The 17,505-nt window shown below is 42.2% G+C and overlaps 1 protein-coding gene across 3 annotated transcripts in view; it reads right to left on the reverse strand.

Moving 5' to 3' along the window:
• cdh23 (cadherin-related 23) overlaps window positions 1-17,505 on the reverse strand; it is a 146,752-nt gene that overhangs the window by 29,470 nt on the left and 99,777 nt on the right. For 2 of the 3 annotated variants that reach the window (XM_058651336.1, XM_058651335.1), the window contains exons 1-4: window positions 1,011-1,106; window positions 855-910; window positions 584-733; window positions 31-159 (exon numbers count right to left, since the gene is read on the reverse strand). In XM_058651336.1, coding sequence (XP_058507319.1) covers window positions 31-159; window positions 584-733; window positions 855-869 — 294 coding nt within the window. In that variant the 5' untranslated portion in view covers window positions 870-910; window positions 1,011-1,106. Of the gene's footprint in view, window positions 1-30; window positions 160-583; window positions 734-854; window positions 911-1,010; window positions 1,113-1,512; window positions 1,902-2,621; window positions 2,758-2,932; window positions 3,082-3,617; window positions 3,679-7,775; window positions 7,925-8,587; window positions 8,702-8,929; window positions 9,083-9,540; window positions 9,761-10,036; window positions 10,183-10,737; window positions 10,928-12,535; window positions 12,644-12,803; window positions 12,917-13,147; window positions 13,265-14,154; window positions 14,228-16,761; window positions 16,890-17,086; window positions 17,193-17,505 lie in introns of those variants that run through there. The other variant, XM_058651337.1, reaches the window with a different exon arrangement.

Raw genomic sequence — 17,505 nt, forward strand, 5'->3', positions numbered from 1 at the left:
ATGCTGACTCCATGCGAATTGTTGCCTGACCTTAAGAAGATAGCGGTCCACGGTCTCTCTGTCCAGAGGAGCATTGACATAAACTTCCCCATAGGTGTGGTTCACCGTCTTGATTTGAAACACATCCTCCATGTTTCCCGCCACCAAAGTGAAATTGACCTGAGAGAGTAATGAGTCAGAACGATACGAAGCGAAAGGGAAAGGAGGAAGAATGAAATGACCACACTGCAACACGTTTATGTTCCATCAAAAACTATTATGACACCTGTATCTCATGAATAATTTAGATGGTGGTTTTCTGCGCAAGTTGTAACTCTTTAATCAGTCACATCATTTAGTGATGAATCCATAGAGAGCAAACCAGGAACATGAGAAACAAGAGTAAATAAAGATAAAGAAATTAAGAACATAATTATGAAAGAAAGGTAAGAAAAAAAAAAAGTCTACCACTAGTGTGAAACTATTTACTTTACTGTAATCAGCTTGAACATACATTTACACATACAGTAAATACTATACAGAACGAGAGTTTTTATAATGCCTTAGTGAATCTACTTTTCCATTTTTCTTCTTTTACTCTCACCAGTCCATTCAGCCCGGCATCTCTGTCCCGCCCGAGCACTGTTGCCACTTTCCTTCCCATGGGGGCGTTTTCTGGAATGTCCACTGAAGTGTCAGAAGTGATGTCCAACTCCGGACTGTTGTCATTCTCATCCAAAATGGTAATTGAAACCTGTCAACAAAGTAAAGACAGATCACAGATGGCTGTAATGACACTCCCCTTTGAGAATATATAAAACCGAGGCAACACGTCTAAAAATAAGAGACAAACACATTTTATAAAGGTGTCTTACCTTCTGCAGTCCCATTGAGAGAAGCAATGAATAAAAGAGGAATGCCGTTAGGTTTTCTATAATAGAGTAGATACAACATATGCTATATTGCATTTAAAAGTGAAGATGAAAACAGGATTATAGCTTAAAAACAAAATTCTGAATAATAAAACATACCACAGTAGAGTCTCTTTTAGGCCCTCCATCATCAGCTACAACAGTCAAGGTGTACATGTCCCCCTTTTCTCTGTCTAGCAGACCCGTCACTGTGATACGGCCCTGAAACATTAAAACACAAGCATGTATCGCCTCCATTAAGATTCCTTAACAGATACGAATCTTGCTGATGTAACAGGAAGGGACCAAGGAAGGAGATAAAGACTGCAAAGTATCACACAAAACAACAACAACAACAAAAAAAATCCCCATTTCTCACCTATCACAAGAAACAAAGGACTTCAAAGCAAACGAGATCTCTGATCAGCTTACGCTCTTGCAGCAACAAGACTAGCTTAAACCACAAAGGAGGACAAATGACTGAATCACACCGCCTCAAATGGATGAAACTAATTTGACAGAAACATTGTACTTTTTGGATGGCCCACTAAAAACAGACATGTGCATTTTCTTCATATCTTGCTTTTATTAAAGCCCTTTCCTTCACTGCTCCCCCACTCACCGTGACACTGTCAATCTTGAAGAGGGCCAGCGCTGCAGGGGAAGTATCAGGGTCAAAGCGGTAAGACAGCTGGTTCAAGTTATCGGCCGACTGGGCCTGCACCTGTACCACCTCTGTCCCTGTGGCGATGTTCTCACGCAGGGAAGCCTCATACCCAGCAGAAAAGAAGGCCACGGCCTCGTCCAGCTCGTTAAGTAACGTGACATAGACGGTGCAGAAACCTTGGTGGAAAGGTGGAGCCTGGTCAGTGGCCGAGACGTTCATTAGATAGGTGGTCTTGGTCTCGTAGTCCAGGTAGTCCACGGTGGTTACCAGGCCAGTGCTTACGTCCACCTCAAACTTGCGGTCTGAGCCGGACACAAGGGCGTACGCGACAGCTCCACCATCACCTGAGGGAGGAAGGGGATGATTGGCATGGAAATGCTTTGAATTAAAAACTCACAACTACTGTGAGAGATAAAAACAGTTGGTAAGATAATTAACTTGAAAACAATATAACATTGCGACAGTGAAGCTTTATTTCCTGCATGTAAACAGCTTCCCATTCTCTGTGTTGGATTAAACACTGCTGTTTATTTCAGTCTCCAGACATCTCTAATGCTTTGGGGGAATGTATGTCATTGAAGTAGATGCATCACGAGATGTCTGAAAAACACTCTGCAGGAGGGGAAGTGAATAGAGGAACTTGAGGATGTGGAGCAGAAGTAGAAATTTAAATGTACATTACAGATAACAGAACTTGTTTTGTGTTTGCCAGAGTGACGAAAAAGAGATGTAAGAGATGTAATATGCCCCTTTGCAGTGGCTCCCACCAGTGTTCAGGATGGCGACTTGCAAAACAATGGACAACTAGCAGAACAGAAGTGATATTTTCAAAACCACAGTGAGCTAAATATTTCTCTCTGTTTATGATAAGTGATATTGGATTTCATTTTAACATTTATAAGACCAGGAAGTTGCATTAGATACAAAGCTTTTTTTATGTGGGAAACTTGGCCAAGATAGACAGCACAGAATATGAAACAGAGAAACATATGCACAGGGAGAAAATGAGGAGTTAACAACAAGAACTTACATCAAACTCCCGACAGATCTAAGACCAGACTCACCAGTGTCGGGGTCTGAGGCACGGACCACAATCACAGAAGTGCCAATGCCAGCCGTCTCCCTCAGGCCTAGGCGGTTGTATTGTTGCTGTGTAAACTTCGGCACCTCGTCATTGGCATCATCCACATATATGATTACCTGCAGTACATCAACTGCATAAGTTATCTTAGAGGAAAGAAATTAGAGCACAGACCTTCTGAGAAGAATCTGAAGACAAACTACTTTAACATAAACAGAGTATATAAAGTGCAGGGGGGGGGGGACTCTTGCACAATACAGTATATCCACTGATTGTGTCTCTTCATTTCCTCACCCTGACAGAGCTCCTCATGCTGCCCTCGTCGCTGTTGTAGGCCTCCACCTCCAACACATGGGAGCTGCTGGTTTCTCTGTCCAGAGCCCTGAGGCCTCTTGTCACCAGCCCGGTCTGTTTGTCTATGCTGAACAGTTTGTTGCTGTTGCCTGCATGTATTCATAAACAAGGGCAGATATAAACATACACACACACACACATACACAAACAAACATCTTTTTATATCTCAGTGAGGACACAATGCATTCCCTAGCTCCTTACCCCAACCATCACAACTAAGGGTCTAACCCTAACCTTAACCTAAACCCAAATCTTACCCTGACCCTAAAACCAGGTCTTAACCCTGAAAAACCCTCAAGTGTAGTGGTTTAGATCATTTCAGTGAACTGCCAGTTGGATGAGAACATTTTGGATTATTTGAATGCAAGTTTTTTGTTTTTGTGTGTGTAAAGTTATAAGTTGCACTTTAATAGAGACAACATCTGACTTTTACATGCGGACTGCTTCTACACACGATATGCTTCATCGGAAAAGACTAGGAACTTTTAAACTTGCACATCAGCAGAAACAACAGCTTGAGTCACTAAAGTTATGAAAACCTTTAGGTTTGTTGTAATCATTTTGAAAAACATCAGTATCCATATTCAGGGGCCTTTGCTTTCAGAGGTTTAGTTTGTAACCTTACCGGTGAGGATCCTGTACAGAACACGACCATTCTCTCCCTGGTCTGCATCTGTAGCCTGAATCTGTGTAAACCCACAGACAGAAACTAGACTCAGTTCACATGGACACAGAACACAACCAAACCCACAGAGAAATAGAACTGCAAACCATCCATAAATAAACAAACTGGTATTTTCTCTTCATAGCTGATTGGATTACAGTTACAACTTCTGTCTTTTTTTGGTAGATTGATAGTGATGATGGCAAAATACGGGAAGCACCCACTTGTGTCTTTTGCTATGGTTTCCAGTAAGTTTGTTGTCGAGTTGGATAGTCTGTGTAAATAGAATTTTTTTTCCCCCTTTTTTTTTTTTGGATTTGGTGGTTTCTATAAACAGACGAAAATCTGTGTACTTCCTCATTCACTATGCATTCACTGCTGCCCAGTGTCTTGTTGCCACAACAACCCCATCATGGCTTGGCAGTGAGAACCTCACTCGCTCTGTCACAGGGATATAGCCAGAAGCAGCCAAGAATCCAAACCCAGCACAGACAGCATGGCTCCACAGCATACACAGATAAATAGTGGAGCATGCTGGGCTGCTGGTGAATGGCCCATGACATGAGACTGACTTCTGAATCCAGAAAGGCATAGAGCCACTGGCACTGGATGAGGCTGATTTCATGTCAAACCCTACTCCTCTACGGATGCGTCAAAACCTGTGGAGACTCCTACAGAGTACATAAACTAGACAAGCAACTGTTATGTGCACTCAGGTACACATCCCAGCCATTCACAGTCTCTCCCTCTGCCCTGTGTGTCCTCCTTTGCTCTCTCCCACTCCCTCTGTGAAGAGGGGCCCAAACTTCAGTCTCATTAGCTTTATAAAGAGATGTGGAGAGGAGAGGAGAAAGACGAGGGGAGGGGAGGGGAAGAGGGGACAAAAAAGAGGCTGGGGGTTCAGATTGGAGAGTGATGAATAGGGTATTACACAGCGGACTGCACCACTTAGGCCATAAAAAGGGGTGTATAAAGTATGAGACTACATTACAGAGCCAGATGTTGCAAGTGTATGAATGTGAAGTGGAGGCACTGAAAGATTACTTAGTAAGCCTCTGTGTGGCTCAGAAAACACACTATTGTCTTTGCCTGTTGGGGATTAAAACAATGGCGAGATATTTCCACCGCGCTACCGTTACCCACATTTTCCCCCCCTTTCCCCCTTGTTTCCGTCTCCCTCCCCAGCATTTTCCCCTCTGTCTCTGTGAAAGCAGCACTTTTTGGGGGAAAACAAGTGTGTGGAGAGAAACAAGAAACAGGTCTGACCTCAGTTACTGGGACTTACCAAGTTGCTGTTTTAAAGTGTGGGTGTGAGTATACATATTATATATATTATCATATAATCTTATATACATACATACATTATATATTACCATATAAGGTAAGTTTTTTTTAAAGCTATATACAAAGAAAAATATGCCAATCGCTTCAGGGTTGTTGTTTTTTTAAGAGGTAAACATGATAAGGCCGTAAGATTGCTAATATATCATGAATGTCTCTTACAATATGTACTTCATATCTGCTGTGACTTCTCATTTTAAGGTGAAACACTTTGACCTGTGAGGGGCTTGCATTTGCCTATTGTCTAATAAAGGGAGCGTGTTGAGGCAAACCGTTTGGTTTGAAAAAAAAAAAACATTTGAAAATGACTAGAAATATGGTGCATATAAGCAACTACTGTATGAACAGTTAATTTTTTTTACTGGTATACATGGTACAAAGAATATATGGTGTAAAAAAACCATAAAGTCAGAGAGAAAGGACTTAATCACCTTATAAGCTTGGAGAACTTGTGAACATAATGCTGATAAAAAGTGAACAAATGCGAACAGGTTAGACAAAACGTGTCTGCAAAGAAGTTTAGAAATGAGTTCATTGTTTCAGAACTAGCTGAGCAGTCAGATCTGCGGGAGCAACAATGTGGGGTGATACTAGAGGGAGAGCACCTTTCAGCTAAGCTGCCAAGTTTAAGAGCAACGTGTCTAATCACCAATGTGTGCAGTGCTGCCCACAATATGAGCGGGTGAGAGAGAAACTTTGTGTTGTGAATAGCTGTGTGGGTGTGTGTGTGTGTGTGCGTGCGTGCTTGCAGTGTATGTACTTGGAGGCGCTGACTAATGAACTGACTCTCTAACGAGCCATCCTGCTCCAGTGGCCTTTTCAGAGCTTTCCTGGCATTTGGTCTTAAAAATAATTTCACGTCCCACTGTGTTTCCCTTAAACCGATAAGCCATGCTTTGTCTCTGCTGAATTAGAGACAATGGCATTTACAAATGTTACTATACTGAAGATGGGGGCACACAGGATAAGGTGTGGGGGGGATAATTGGAGAATGGGGTGGAAGAGGTGGGTTCTTTACATTTTACAAGAGGCATTTTAATAAACCCAATTTGTTTTACATTGAGGAAAACCTGTCAAGCATCGACTGTTTTGTAGGCCTTGATTTAATAGCTACATAATTGCCGCAAATGCCAAACACACCACATCTGCATGTGCATGCAGGCGTTTCCTTCCACATTACTGTGTATGTGTGTGTGTGTATACGCATTTGGAACATATGGAACATAAGCAAAAAAAATAGCATATCGAAACACACTCTAGCAAAGAAAGAACTCCATGCAATCTCTCTGTAGTGTCCTGACATATAACCCACCATCTAATTTCATTTTCTCCAGGCCTAGACGTGAACATGAACACCACCGAGTCAGGCTCCAACTTCACTTTCGGCACGGAAAACATCACTCTGTCCAATGTGACAACCACCACAATCTCCTCCACCATCCCACAGACGTCATCGTACTCTACAGACGTCCACGACCCAGAGTTCACCATCATGGTGGTGCTGGGCTTATCGCTGCTCCTGGCCGGCCTAGCAGCCTTCCTCGCAGTGTGTCGGCCATCTGAACAGGACGAGGACTCTGATGCAAGCTGTGGCCCAGGGGGGAGTTTGACCTGTGGCCGAAGCAGATCAACTGAGCCCCAGCTCAAGGTGTGGAAGAGACTGGGCTCATATCGCCGGTCATACAATCTGTCGTTCAGACGACCGCCTCATCGCAGACCACACGAGCGGGAGAGCACGAGTGCGGCACACTCACCAGCTGGACACATGCCACAGACGGAGGCCGGCAAGGAGCCTCACCTCACTATGCCATGTCTGTTTGACTATGTCACTGAAATCTGATATGAGGACATTCAGAGTGTTTACTGACTGCTCCCAAAAATGTGACATTACATTAAAAGATTTTTGTTTTTAGTATTTTTTTAAACTTACTTTGAATTATAGGTGGATGAGGTTTCCCAAAATGAGTCAGAAATTAGTCAATCAAAAAGAGAACAGGTTTTTTGTTTTTTCTTCCAAGTTCAATATTTTTTTTCCTTCAGTATAGTAGCAACACTGTTGGATCACTTGGTGTAAATCCCACAATGACTCAATTCTATTTCAGTTCCTGCATAAAAGATTTGATGCATCATCAAATTTCACATTTCACCCTGGAATAAATTTGCTGTGACATCCAAGTTACAACAGCAATTTACCAGATGCATTGGGTCAAATATAGGCTTTAAATGACAGCAGCTCAGTTAAAGCTTTATCATAGATTCAAGTGTTGCTCCTCTAGATTATACCACTTATTGTTCTGATGCTGTAAGCCTCATCCGCTTGGTAATTTGCATGAATTAATGGTACTTTTAATGTCGATTGCTCTTCTGTCATAAGGTTTTCACAGAAAATCATTTGTAAAGATAGCACATCCTAATACGATGTTTGTTTGTGCCAAATACTGTCTAGAGCATTTTTATGGACTGGAATCACTAGCAATTGCTAGCCCACGATACATTTCCCAAATTCTCAGGGACACGATTAAGTTGGAGGTGGCTTCACGGCCAGTTTCGAACTCTGATTTTCAATGTAAATGGAACGCAGCGTGAGAGAAACACTTTAAATCCTTTTCCAGTGTGAGTTTATGTAGTTTTCAGTACTTTCATTTTGTCAGCCAAACAGAGACCACTCTCTAAATGTTGTGCTTTGTAATTGTGACGTTAAAATAAAGTGACTTTGAAGTTTGACTAGTTAAAGTGCCTGCATGCTTCCAGATGTGTTTAGAATTGTGTGTTTACTACCTGAAGGATACTGGTTCCTTGGGGCACACTCTCCAATATGCTAGTCTCATAGCTGTTTTGGAGGAAGATGGGTCTGTTGTCGTTGACATCCTGCACTTCGACAAACACGGTGGCTGTACCTGTCCTCCGGCTGCCTGCTGGGCCATTGTCTACATGCACAGACAGACACATGACACATAAACACATGAGTTGTTGTCATTCAGGTTAATGCCAATAGTAGGGTTTATGACAGAAAAAAACTAAAATAGAGATATCTTATGGCTATACCACAGGCTAAAGTCATAAAGTTAAACATTTAAGTATATCATTAAATATATACTGTCCATATAAAAGTGGAACTGTTTCTGTATTAATGTGATGATAAATGATCTGAGAACAGAGCAGACACCAAAACTTGCAGTTGTAAAGAAGTAAGAGAATTATGGGAATTTTATTTTCAGCTGCTTGTAAATTAGGACAATGTATGTTAATCTGTTCTCTTGCAAAGTTTCACATTATCTCAGCCTTTTCTCTCCCTTCTCTTGTATCTCTGGCCCCTTCAGCAGATAAGACACTGTGACACAATGGTTTCCAAAACAGGAAAACCCAAGTATTTGTTCTTTCCTTGCAATGAGGAAGAAAGGCAAATTGAGCAATAGTCTGAAATCACTTCAAATGTGCAGGCATTGCTGTTTTCATCATTTTGTCATACACAACGAGAGTGGAGCAGCTATGAAGACGACAAACAAAACAAGTAAGAAAACAAATATGTAAAAGCAAGAAAGTCATGAGGATCTCTCGTCATTATCTAAACTTATGAATTAAAGACAAACCTATAGCTTCGACGACAAGAGTATACTCTGCCTGGTTCTCTCTGTCCAGACCAACCACTGTCCGAACAATACCGTCTCTAAAGCCCACGCTGAATTTACCATCTTGATTTCCATCTAAAAATAAAACACATATTTACAGCATTAGTAAAAACATTATGACTTATTTACATAGAGTACAGGTACATCACTAATAGAAACATGCATTCAAGAGGAGCTAATTGCATACAAATTCACACAGAGATGGATGGATGGACAGAGAAACTGGAAGTGCACATCGTCCCCATAACTGTACGAGACTGTAGCCCACAAACACACATCACTGCTCCCACCGTGACGTCTGACCTGTGATGAAGTAGCTAAGCTCAGCGTTGAGGCCCGCGTCGTTGTCAGAGCAGCTTAGGCGCGATACAATGTGGTCTCTCGGAACGCTCTCCTTCAGGGAAACATTGTACACGCGAGGGTTGAAGGTGGGTGTCTCATCATTTACATCCAGAACTGACGCACGCACGCCGACAGACCGACAGACAGAGAGACATGAGGACACAGATGCACATGAGGACAAATAAGGCAGTGGGGGGGGGGGGATTTCTCCTAAACTGCCAACATTCTGAAGTCTGTTCTGAACAATGAACCCTGTCAAGAGATGTGAAACAAATTGTTCAAAACTATTTTTTACACTTCTGACTCATTTGATTTCACAATGCTAGTAAAAGCACTTGGTCATCATGTTAACAGCTGTCACACCATTAAGGCTTGTTCATGTCTCACCAGCAGGTGGTAGCATCCTTTTTAGCACATTCCTGAGATGTCAGTTTTAGTTACCCTCTGCCATACTGAAGTAACCCCTCATGTCACTCAAAGTCCAATCAGCGACTTCATATATGGAATAATATGAGTGAGAGTGAAGGGAAATCAAACGCAGTTCCTCGTCATTGTCCGCAGCAGGCTCTCACCTGTGATAGTGAGGGTTGACGTGGATGTGCGGGGGAACTTTCCAGCATCGTAGGCTATAATCCTCAAATGGTACTGTCCAATCTGCTCACGATCTAGTACTGTGGTGGACGTGAGAATGCCCGTTGAGGTGTTCAGGTAGAAATCAAGGCGAGGCATACCCATCTGTAACGCCATTGTAATCAGTCCATTCTTATCCTCATCTGGGTCTTCTACTTGGACCTAGAGGAGACACATCATGTCAGAAAATCTTTAATGGCCAGTGTTCCTATAAAAGAATATATAACCTATGCAGTAGTAATTCATGCAGAATATATTACTGTATAAAGCCTGTGATTACTGTCAATTTACTGTAATCCCTTCCTACTTAGACCATACAAGTCACCCTGGCATGTCAGGTAGTAAATATTAATTGTAGTCAATTAATGCTATTCACAAAATCCGAAAAGCAATTATCCAATTTCTATCCACCATGTGAATGTATTGTTAAGTTTTTACCCTAAAAACTGAAGATCCAGTGCTCAGTCCCTCTGGCACTTCAGCCACAAATGGCAGGTTGAGGAAGGCTGGGTCATTGTCATTGAGATCCAGCAGATTGACAAGCACTGTGGTGCTTGCTGATGCACGCAGTGGAGGTGTACCACCTAAAGAGGGCGTTAGAGGGACATGTGAAGCCAAATGCATGTGTGCGCGTGTACACACACACACACACACAAAGTCACAGAGCTATCATTTTTCAGGACTCTCATTAACTTCCCCTTCATTTGGACCAAAGCATTATCCCTAAACCTTAACCATAACCAGTTGATGCCTAACGCTAACTTTAACCTAGTCACAAATCAAATCTCAGCCCTAAACTTATCCTGTTCCTCAAGAATGAGGTTCTGCCTCATTAGGAGAAGGTTTTGTGTCTCTATGAGGACTACTGGTCTAAAGAAGTAAAAAATAGAAGAACACACACATAGTGAACGAAGTTTATGAGCTATAATAAGAAGTTTCATTCAAAATAAAACTTGAGAAATGAGGCTGAAGTAAAGGTTAATCACTGATAATTGAAAGCTGTGGACTGAAAATGATAGAATTCAATTGTATAGATTACAGATTGTTTGAGTGTTTCATGAATTACGCACTGAAAGCCACACAAAGGTACATACACACACACACACACACACACACATACACACACACAGACTACTCACGGTCGACAGCTGAGATGACAATGGTTCTCATGAGCACTGCATCCTTGGCGTTGGCGCTTTCCCTGTCCAGTGTAACCCCACTGGTGCGAATCTTCCCTGTACTGCTGCTGATGGTGTAGAAAGGATTTTCTGGACTGATGCTGTAAACCACTGTCCCGTTTTCCCCATTGTCAGGGTCCAGTGCCATCACCTGGAAAGGGAACAGACAGGAAAAAGCTTTCAGAATATTTTCTTTGGCATTAATGGTGTCCCGTCCTTACATTACAGTGGCTGTCTTAGTAAAAGTAAATGAACAAGACCAACTTAAAGATGTAGTTGTAGGCAGGGTCTAAAACGGTCTCAGAAGGATAGGACAAAGAATTACCGTAACTGTAATGATAATGGGGGTGATAACAGAAGTAAGCACAAACCCAAAGCACTGGCTCACATACATCGCTCTGCAACTGGTCTAACACATCAGTCAGCTAAAAGAAAAATGGTGACGTCTCTTATCAGACACAAAGTGGCAACGGGTGATGGATGTGTGAAGCTGCAACCCTGACTAAAACACTGGCTGATTTCTAAAGAGCTGATCAATTATTCAGCGCACTGACTAAAAACGCTGAAAACTGGTTAATTGGTCATTAGAGGAACAAAGGTTTTGCAGGTGTTCAATTATTAAGGGGACATGGTAGGCAGACACCTCAGAAGGCCATTGATTAGCAACTGCACAGTTGAAGTAATCAATTTTGTCCCAACAGTTTGTGTGTGTGTGGGTTGGTGTTGAATGTAGGCTGCAATAGTGATGGTGAAGTGTTCTAAGGTTTGAGTGGGGTGGGCTACCACATTCATCGGCTCACTGGACACCTCCAGGAGGACTCAGCAGGTGGCCTCTTGTCACCATGGAAACACTGGCTGGGCCAGGTCTACATAGGTGACAGTTACAGGGGCTACAAGGCTGGATGGCCCTATTTATTGAAAAAAAATGGTCAGAGGGGGCGAGAGCCTCTGTCCACTGAGAGTCACATACAGTATGCGTCACATCACTGGATGCACCATGAATGAACTCAACTGAGGTATAAGGACAAGAGAAGAGGATTAAGCGGGGAAATGTAGCGCTGCTAACATATTGCCACATTTTTCCTTATATCTTTAATTATCTTTCCTCACCATTTCTCCAGTCAAACTTGCTTTTTCACTTCTTTTCTGCCTAGCAGCTGAATAATTGGCTATGCGAATGACTGCAGGCACATTTTAATTAGCAATTGGACCCTCTTAATTACACTCTCTGACGCCTCGTTAATTAATGGACAATCAAGACTTAATTAACAACAAAACATTGCCAAAGACACCACCAGGACAATGCGAGAATTTTGGGATGATACTGGATGTTTGCGGTTACCTACACAGTTATAACTATAATAGTGGAGCCTTATACAAATAGGGAACACCCATATTGTACATGCAAATGTCATGTACAGTATGCCTTTACTAATGATCTGCTTTAAAACATATTTTATTAAAACACTCATCTTACGCCTGATTCAGGTTTGCAAAGTCAAATCAATCAAATTGAGCCACAGACTAAAATCAATCTAGAGTAGAAAAACACCACTTCAAGATATTTGGGTTCTGGCTACAAAAATAAAAAATTTACATTTCAAGGGTTGATTCCCAATCATCAAACAGCCCATCATACCGTCAATAAGCACCACATGACTATCTAACTGTATTCATTTGTGCTGCACGCATTACCATTTAATTAACTGCCAACTAATCAACCAGGAAAAGCTCACTAAGTTGGGCGAGGTGCACTCACAGAGATCACATCAGTGTTTATTGGGCTCATCTCCACTACGTTGGCATGGTATGGCTCATCCCTCCACGCAGGGGCGTTATCATTAATGTCCAGGATAGTGATGTTTACCTAAACAGAGTGGGAGTGAGGGAAATTCGGGTCAATGGGAAATCACCAGTTTATGTCAGTTATATAAAGAACCTGATATCATAAGATATACATATGACACAATATAATTATCCCCCAACAAAAATTCTTATTAAACAGTGGGAAAGAATTGTTGTTTTACCGTGGCGATGCCAGTCTTTTGCTGAGGTCCTACACCTCCATCTACAGCTCTGACTATCAGGATGTACTCTAACTTCAGTTCTCTGTCCAGAAGAGCTGTGGTGGTGATCTCTCCTGAAACGCACATGAAATCGGACCAAAAGATTGTCAGGTCAAGATGAACGACGTTAAAACTTTTCAAACACAAGCTATAATGTGCATTTAAACAAATGAGAACATTTCACTTTATTGTGAAATTCCCAAAAAAAATCTAAATCAAACCAATAGTACTCTCTACATACATATACTAGTGCACACGCACACGCACACGCACACACACACACACACACACACACACACCCAGACCTGAACGTGAGTTGAGACGGAACTGAGAGGAGCCCTCCAGGGAGTAGATGAGTGAGGCCTGGCCAAACTCCCGAGAGGCGTCCAAATCAGTAGCATTCACAAGCAGCACAGTTGCCCCTGTGGAGGAGAGCAAGGGATGAAGGGAATGAAAAAGAAAGGAAAGCTACAACCCATAGAGGAAGAAAAAGGGAAAGAAATGAACTGAGAGACAGGCTGTGGGAAAATATGTGAAGTCTAGAAAAAAAGAGGAAAGACAGACAGAGCGAGACAAACTGTAGAGACAGAGTGAAATGGCATTCACTGAGCTAATTTCTTCACCGCCCCCAACCACAGCTCAACCGATGGAATGACAGTGAGTGGGTTTATGGATTAGTGGATTATCAGTTTGTTTGGCACAGCCCATAGTTGGCACAGGCCTGATCAATACACAGGCATGGAGGGGGATGAAAGGCTAGCCAGAGCTGCAGGGCTAGAACTATGTTCGGTCTTGGCCCCTTAGTCTTAGGCCCCCAGATTAGACAAGCTTGACCAAAGCCTCCTCCTTCAAATCAGGCCCGAGACAGAAAAAGGTGCCGAATGTCTATCTGCTGGTGCTCAGGGAGAGAGAGGAGAGGGCAGTCAAACATCTCAATTTCCTCTAGCGACTGGACACTAATCTATTGTCTGGAATAAAACGAGCACTCTGAATGCATGCATAAGAATGAATACAGCGGCTTGTGATTTTGCCCGCGAACAGTCCACATTTTGCATTCTTGCTGAGCATTTATGCAAAAATCATAACAAATAAGACACTGGAGCGCAGAGGAGGCAAATGAGATAAAAAAAAAAAAAAACATATCGTCCCCAGAGAAAGCGGAGCAATTAATTGAATGTGCTAAAAGTAAGGCAATTTAAATAAAAGGAGAACATACGTGCCTCACGACCTTTAAGCTGTTTGGAGTGGTTTAAATGCTGTGTTGGTTTTTCCGGATCAGAGAATGTGACCGCAGACATATGCAGAGACTCACCAGCGTTAATGTTCTCAGGGATTTTGACGATGTAGGACTGCTTGCTGAACTCTGGCGGGTTGTCGTTTTCATCCTGGAGGACGTATTAACACAGACAACAGCGCTCATCAATGAGATAATATAAAAAATGCAAATTGTGCGTAAAAACACGATACGTAAGTCACTTAAGACGCAGATGAGTTTGAAAAAGTAAAACAGTTGTAGCTGTAGCTTTCAGGTCAAAGCAAATCAGGCAACTACACAACACATTTCCCCGCGAGACTTGTAATTTGACAGAAATTAATGTCTACAGCATGGAACAGCAGCCATTGTCACACGGCCTTTGTCGGAGCATTTACATTTTTCACAGCCTCCCACTCTTTGAATAAGTCTTCACTTTACACCATCACAACTAGTTGTGTGGCTTCCCCGAGAATCTCCTCACTGCGGGAGCTGCTGAGAAATGTTAACAGTTAAACAACAGTCACTGGTACCATTATCTGTCTGGGATTCTGAGCCCTGTGTTACACTGGAGGGAAGCATTGTGTGTGTGATGCTGCCAGCAACTGATAAACCCCTGTGGTGTGAGTCATGACACTGTGGAGGACAGAGAGAGGGAAGCAGACGTACAGAGAAGAAATACACAATTGCCAACATCTCTCCCAGGCGGCTTTTGCATTCACGCATAGATCTCCTCACTGTTTTATACAGTGTTTCTCTCTCATGTAGGACGTGTGTGCTTACTGTACTCCATGGATTCAGCTAATCTACACTTTCATTCTGTCTTTTATGACAGGAAAGCCATATATAATGAATGTATATAAGGGGAAATGAGCTCAAGTTGAGATGCTGTGGCTGCTCATCCTATATACTCAAACTGATGTGTTCATAAGGGCTTGGTACACCCTGGACAGGTCGCCAGTTCACCCTCTCACTAACACCTATAGTCAATTCAGAGTGTCGAGGGGGCGGCTGCAGGCAGAACATGCACAGGTCCTTGGTCAAACCAGGATCCAAACCTTGCTGTGAGGCAACAATGCTAGCCACGTAACCACAACATGGCAAAGAAAAACCAACATCCATTCATCCATCTTATACCACTTTATCCTCCACATGAGGGTCACAGGGGGGCATAGTATAGAGAGTACAGCACATAGCATTTAAAAGAAAGAAAAGTAAAGTATTAACATAATCAGGTTACAGAGTTACAGAAACAGCAGTGACATCAGGTAGAATTAGGACCCACAACCCTGTGCATTGTATCTTCTATTTTAAAGTCATTCCCACTGCCTTAAAATAAGAAATGTAAGTAAAAGTGCCAAAGATAGCTGCATGGTCTGTGATGAAAATGTAAACAATGCTGACGTGAGACATAAATCAAATGTGCCTCAAAATAATTTAGACTTTGATGAGAGGTAACACTTCACCAATAAAGAGTCTTTATTTACAGATAGAGCCATAACTTCATCTCCCCACTCTTAAACTTTTGTCACACATCTGAAGGAAACTTCTAATTGAGAGGTGTAATGCTGCCCTCCACAGTTCAAAGTTTTGTTTTGAGGGATAGATCCATGCAAAGGTTTGGAGATTTTGTCACAGGGTGTGTCTGTCGTAGCAACGAGAGTCATTCAATACTGGTAAACCATGCAAGCCTGAAGACATAGACACAATTATTATTTTTCAGCGAGGAGGAAAAGTGTTATCAACAAACAAGTCTTCGATTATTTAACCACCTTCCTGGAACCACAAAAACAAACACTGTCACATAATTAGGAGGTTTCAAGGTTTTTTTTTTTTTTTTTTTGCCAAAATAAGCAACAGTGGAAAAGCAGAAGAGAATCTCTTGTCGAACTCTCTACACAACACTACACAACACACATTTGTTAATCTTAATTACAGTGTTGACATTGTCGTGACACCGGGTCTGACTCTGGAACTGTTTCCGGCAAAACTCATGTCAATGACATTTAACACAAGCCAATATCTGCTGGTGGATTTATATCAATGTTATAAAGGACAACACTGTAATGGTTTCGCTTTGAGGGAAAAGAAGTGTCTCATGTGTTCTCTGTAAGGGCATTGCACTGCGACTGTAATCAATATTAAAAGCATCTTTTTTTTTTTAAACCAGAACTTCCAAATTGTTTTTATATGTACAAATCAAGATATATGTCAAGATATAAGAGTAAGGACAGTTTACTCAGTTTAAGACAGTTTAAGTCTTTCACGACAAAAACAGATAATTGCACTTTGCAAGGTCAAGACAGATTGGTTTGGTTTTTATGTTGTTTTATGTTTCTATCTATAAATGTATTAATGTGTGTGTTTGTGCGTGTTATAGGACCTTTTCTGGTATAAACACTGACCTAGTCAGGACCAGTAGACCTCATGGAGATAAAAACCTTGTCCTAATGAGGCAGAACCTAATTTCTGAGGAAGTGGTAAATTTCAGGACTAAGAACTGAATTGTGGTTAGGTTAAGGTTAGGATAAGACATTCATTTGTTATAGTTCAGGTTAAGAATAATGCTTTTTTTATGCCTTACAAAGATAGCTCTGTGAACCGGTGTGTGTGTGTGTGTGTGTGTGTGTGTGTGCGCACATGCTTCTGCTGCAGGCTTGTACTTACAATCACCTCCACAGTAACGGGTACAGTGTTGTTGAGGGCTGGTTTTCCACCATCTTTGGCCATTACGGTCAAGTAGATCATCCCTCTGGAAACCCGCTCATAGTCCAGTGGCTTGGTTACACTGATCACTGGTGGAGGGAAACGGGTGGGCAAAGCTGTGGTTGTGTGTAGTGTTTCTTTTGCAATGCACACACCTAACATCAGCCATGAATACAAGTGTAAACAACTGTAGCAGCCAGGGATGTTGCATAATGTATAAACATATACAACATCCCTGTCCACAAGATAGCTACTATACTAAAATACCCAACCATATCAAAGATACCTGCATATCCCTCCACCATAGTGATGCTGAAGAAATCCAGGAAAACGGAGGCTGAAGTAATGGTGTAAGTCAGGAAGTTGTTGGGAGGAGAATCCTCATCTGTAGCCTGTAGATGGACAGAAAGGGATGGGAGAGTGAAGGACGGAAGTGCCTTTAACACTCGAGACAACAGCGCGCGTGACAGGACAGTCGCTGCAGAGAAGTCTTTATATCTATACGTGTGTGAGTTTCCAGAGCTCGTGTGCGCGTGTGTCAATGCGGGAGGGAACCTGGCAGCCAGTGATGGCATATTATCGGACAGATTAAAGCTGATTCTGGCTATTAGTGACGCAAGTGTCAATATTGGAAGAACACCAACTGAGCCAAGACAAGCCAAGCAGGCAGAGGACAGATGAAACCATACTCTGCAGGGCTAATCC

Source organism: Solea solea, chromosome 15 (assembly GCF_958295425.1).
Source record: "Solea solea chromosome 15, fSolSol10.1, whole genome shotgun sequence".
In the NCBI taxonomy this organism is placed as follows: domain Eukaryota; kingdom Metazoa; phylum Chordata; class Actinopteri; order Pleuronectiformes; family Soleidae; genus Solea; species Solea solea.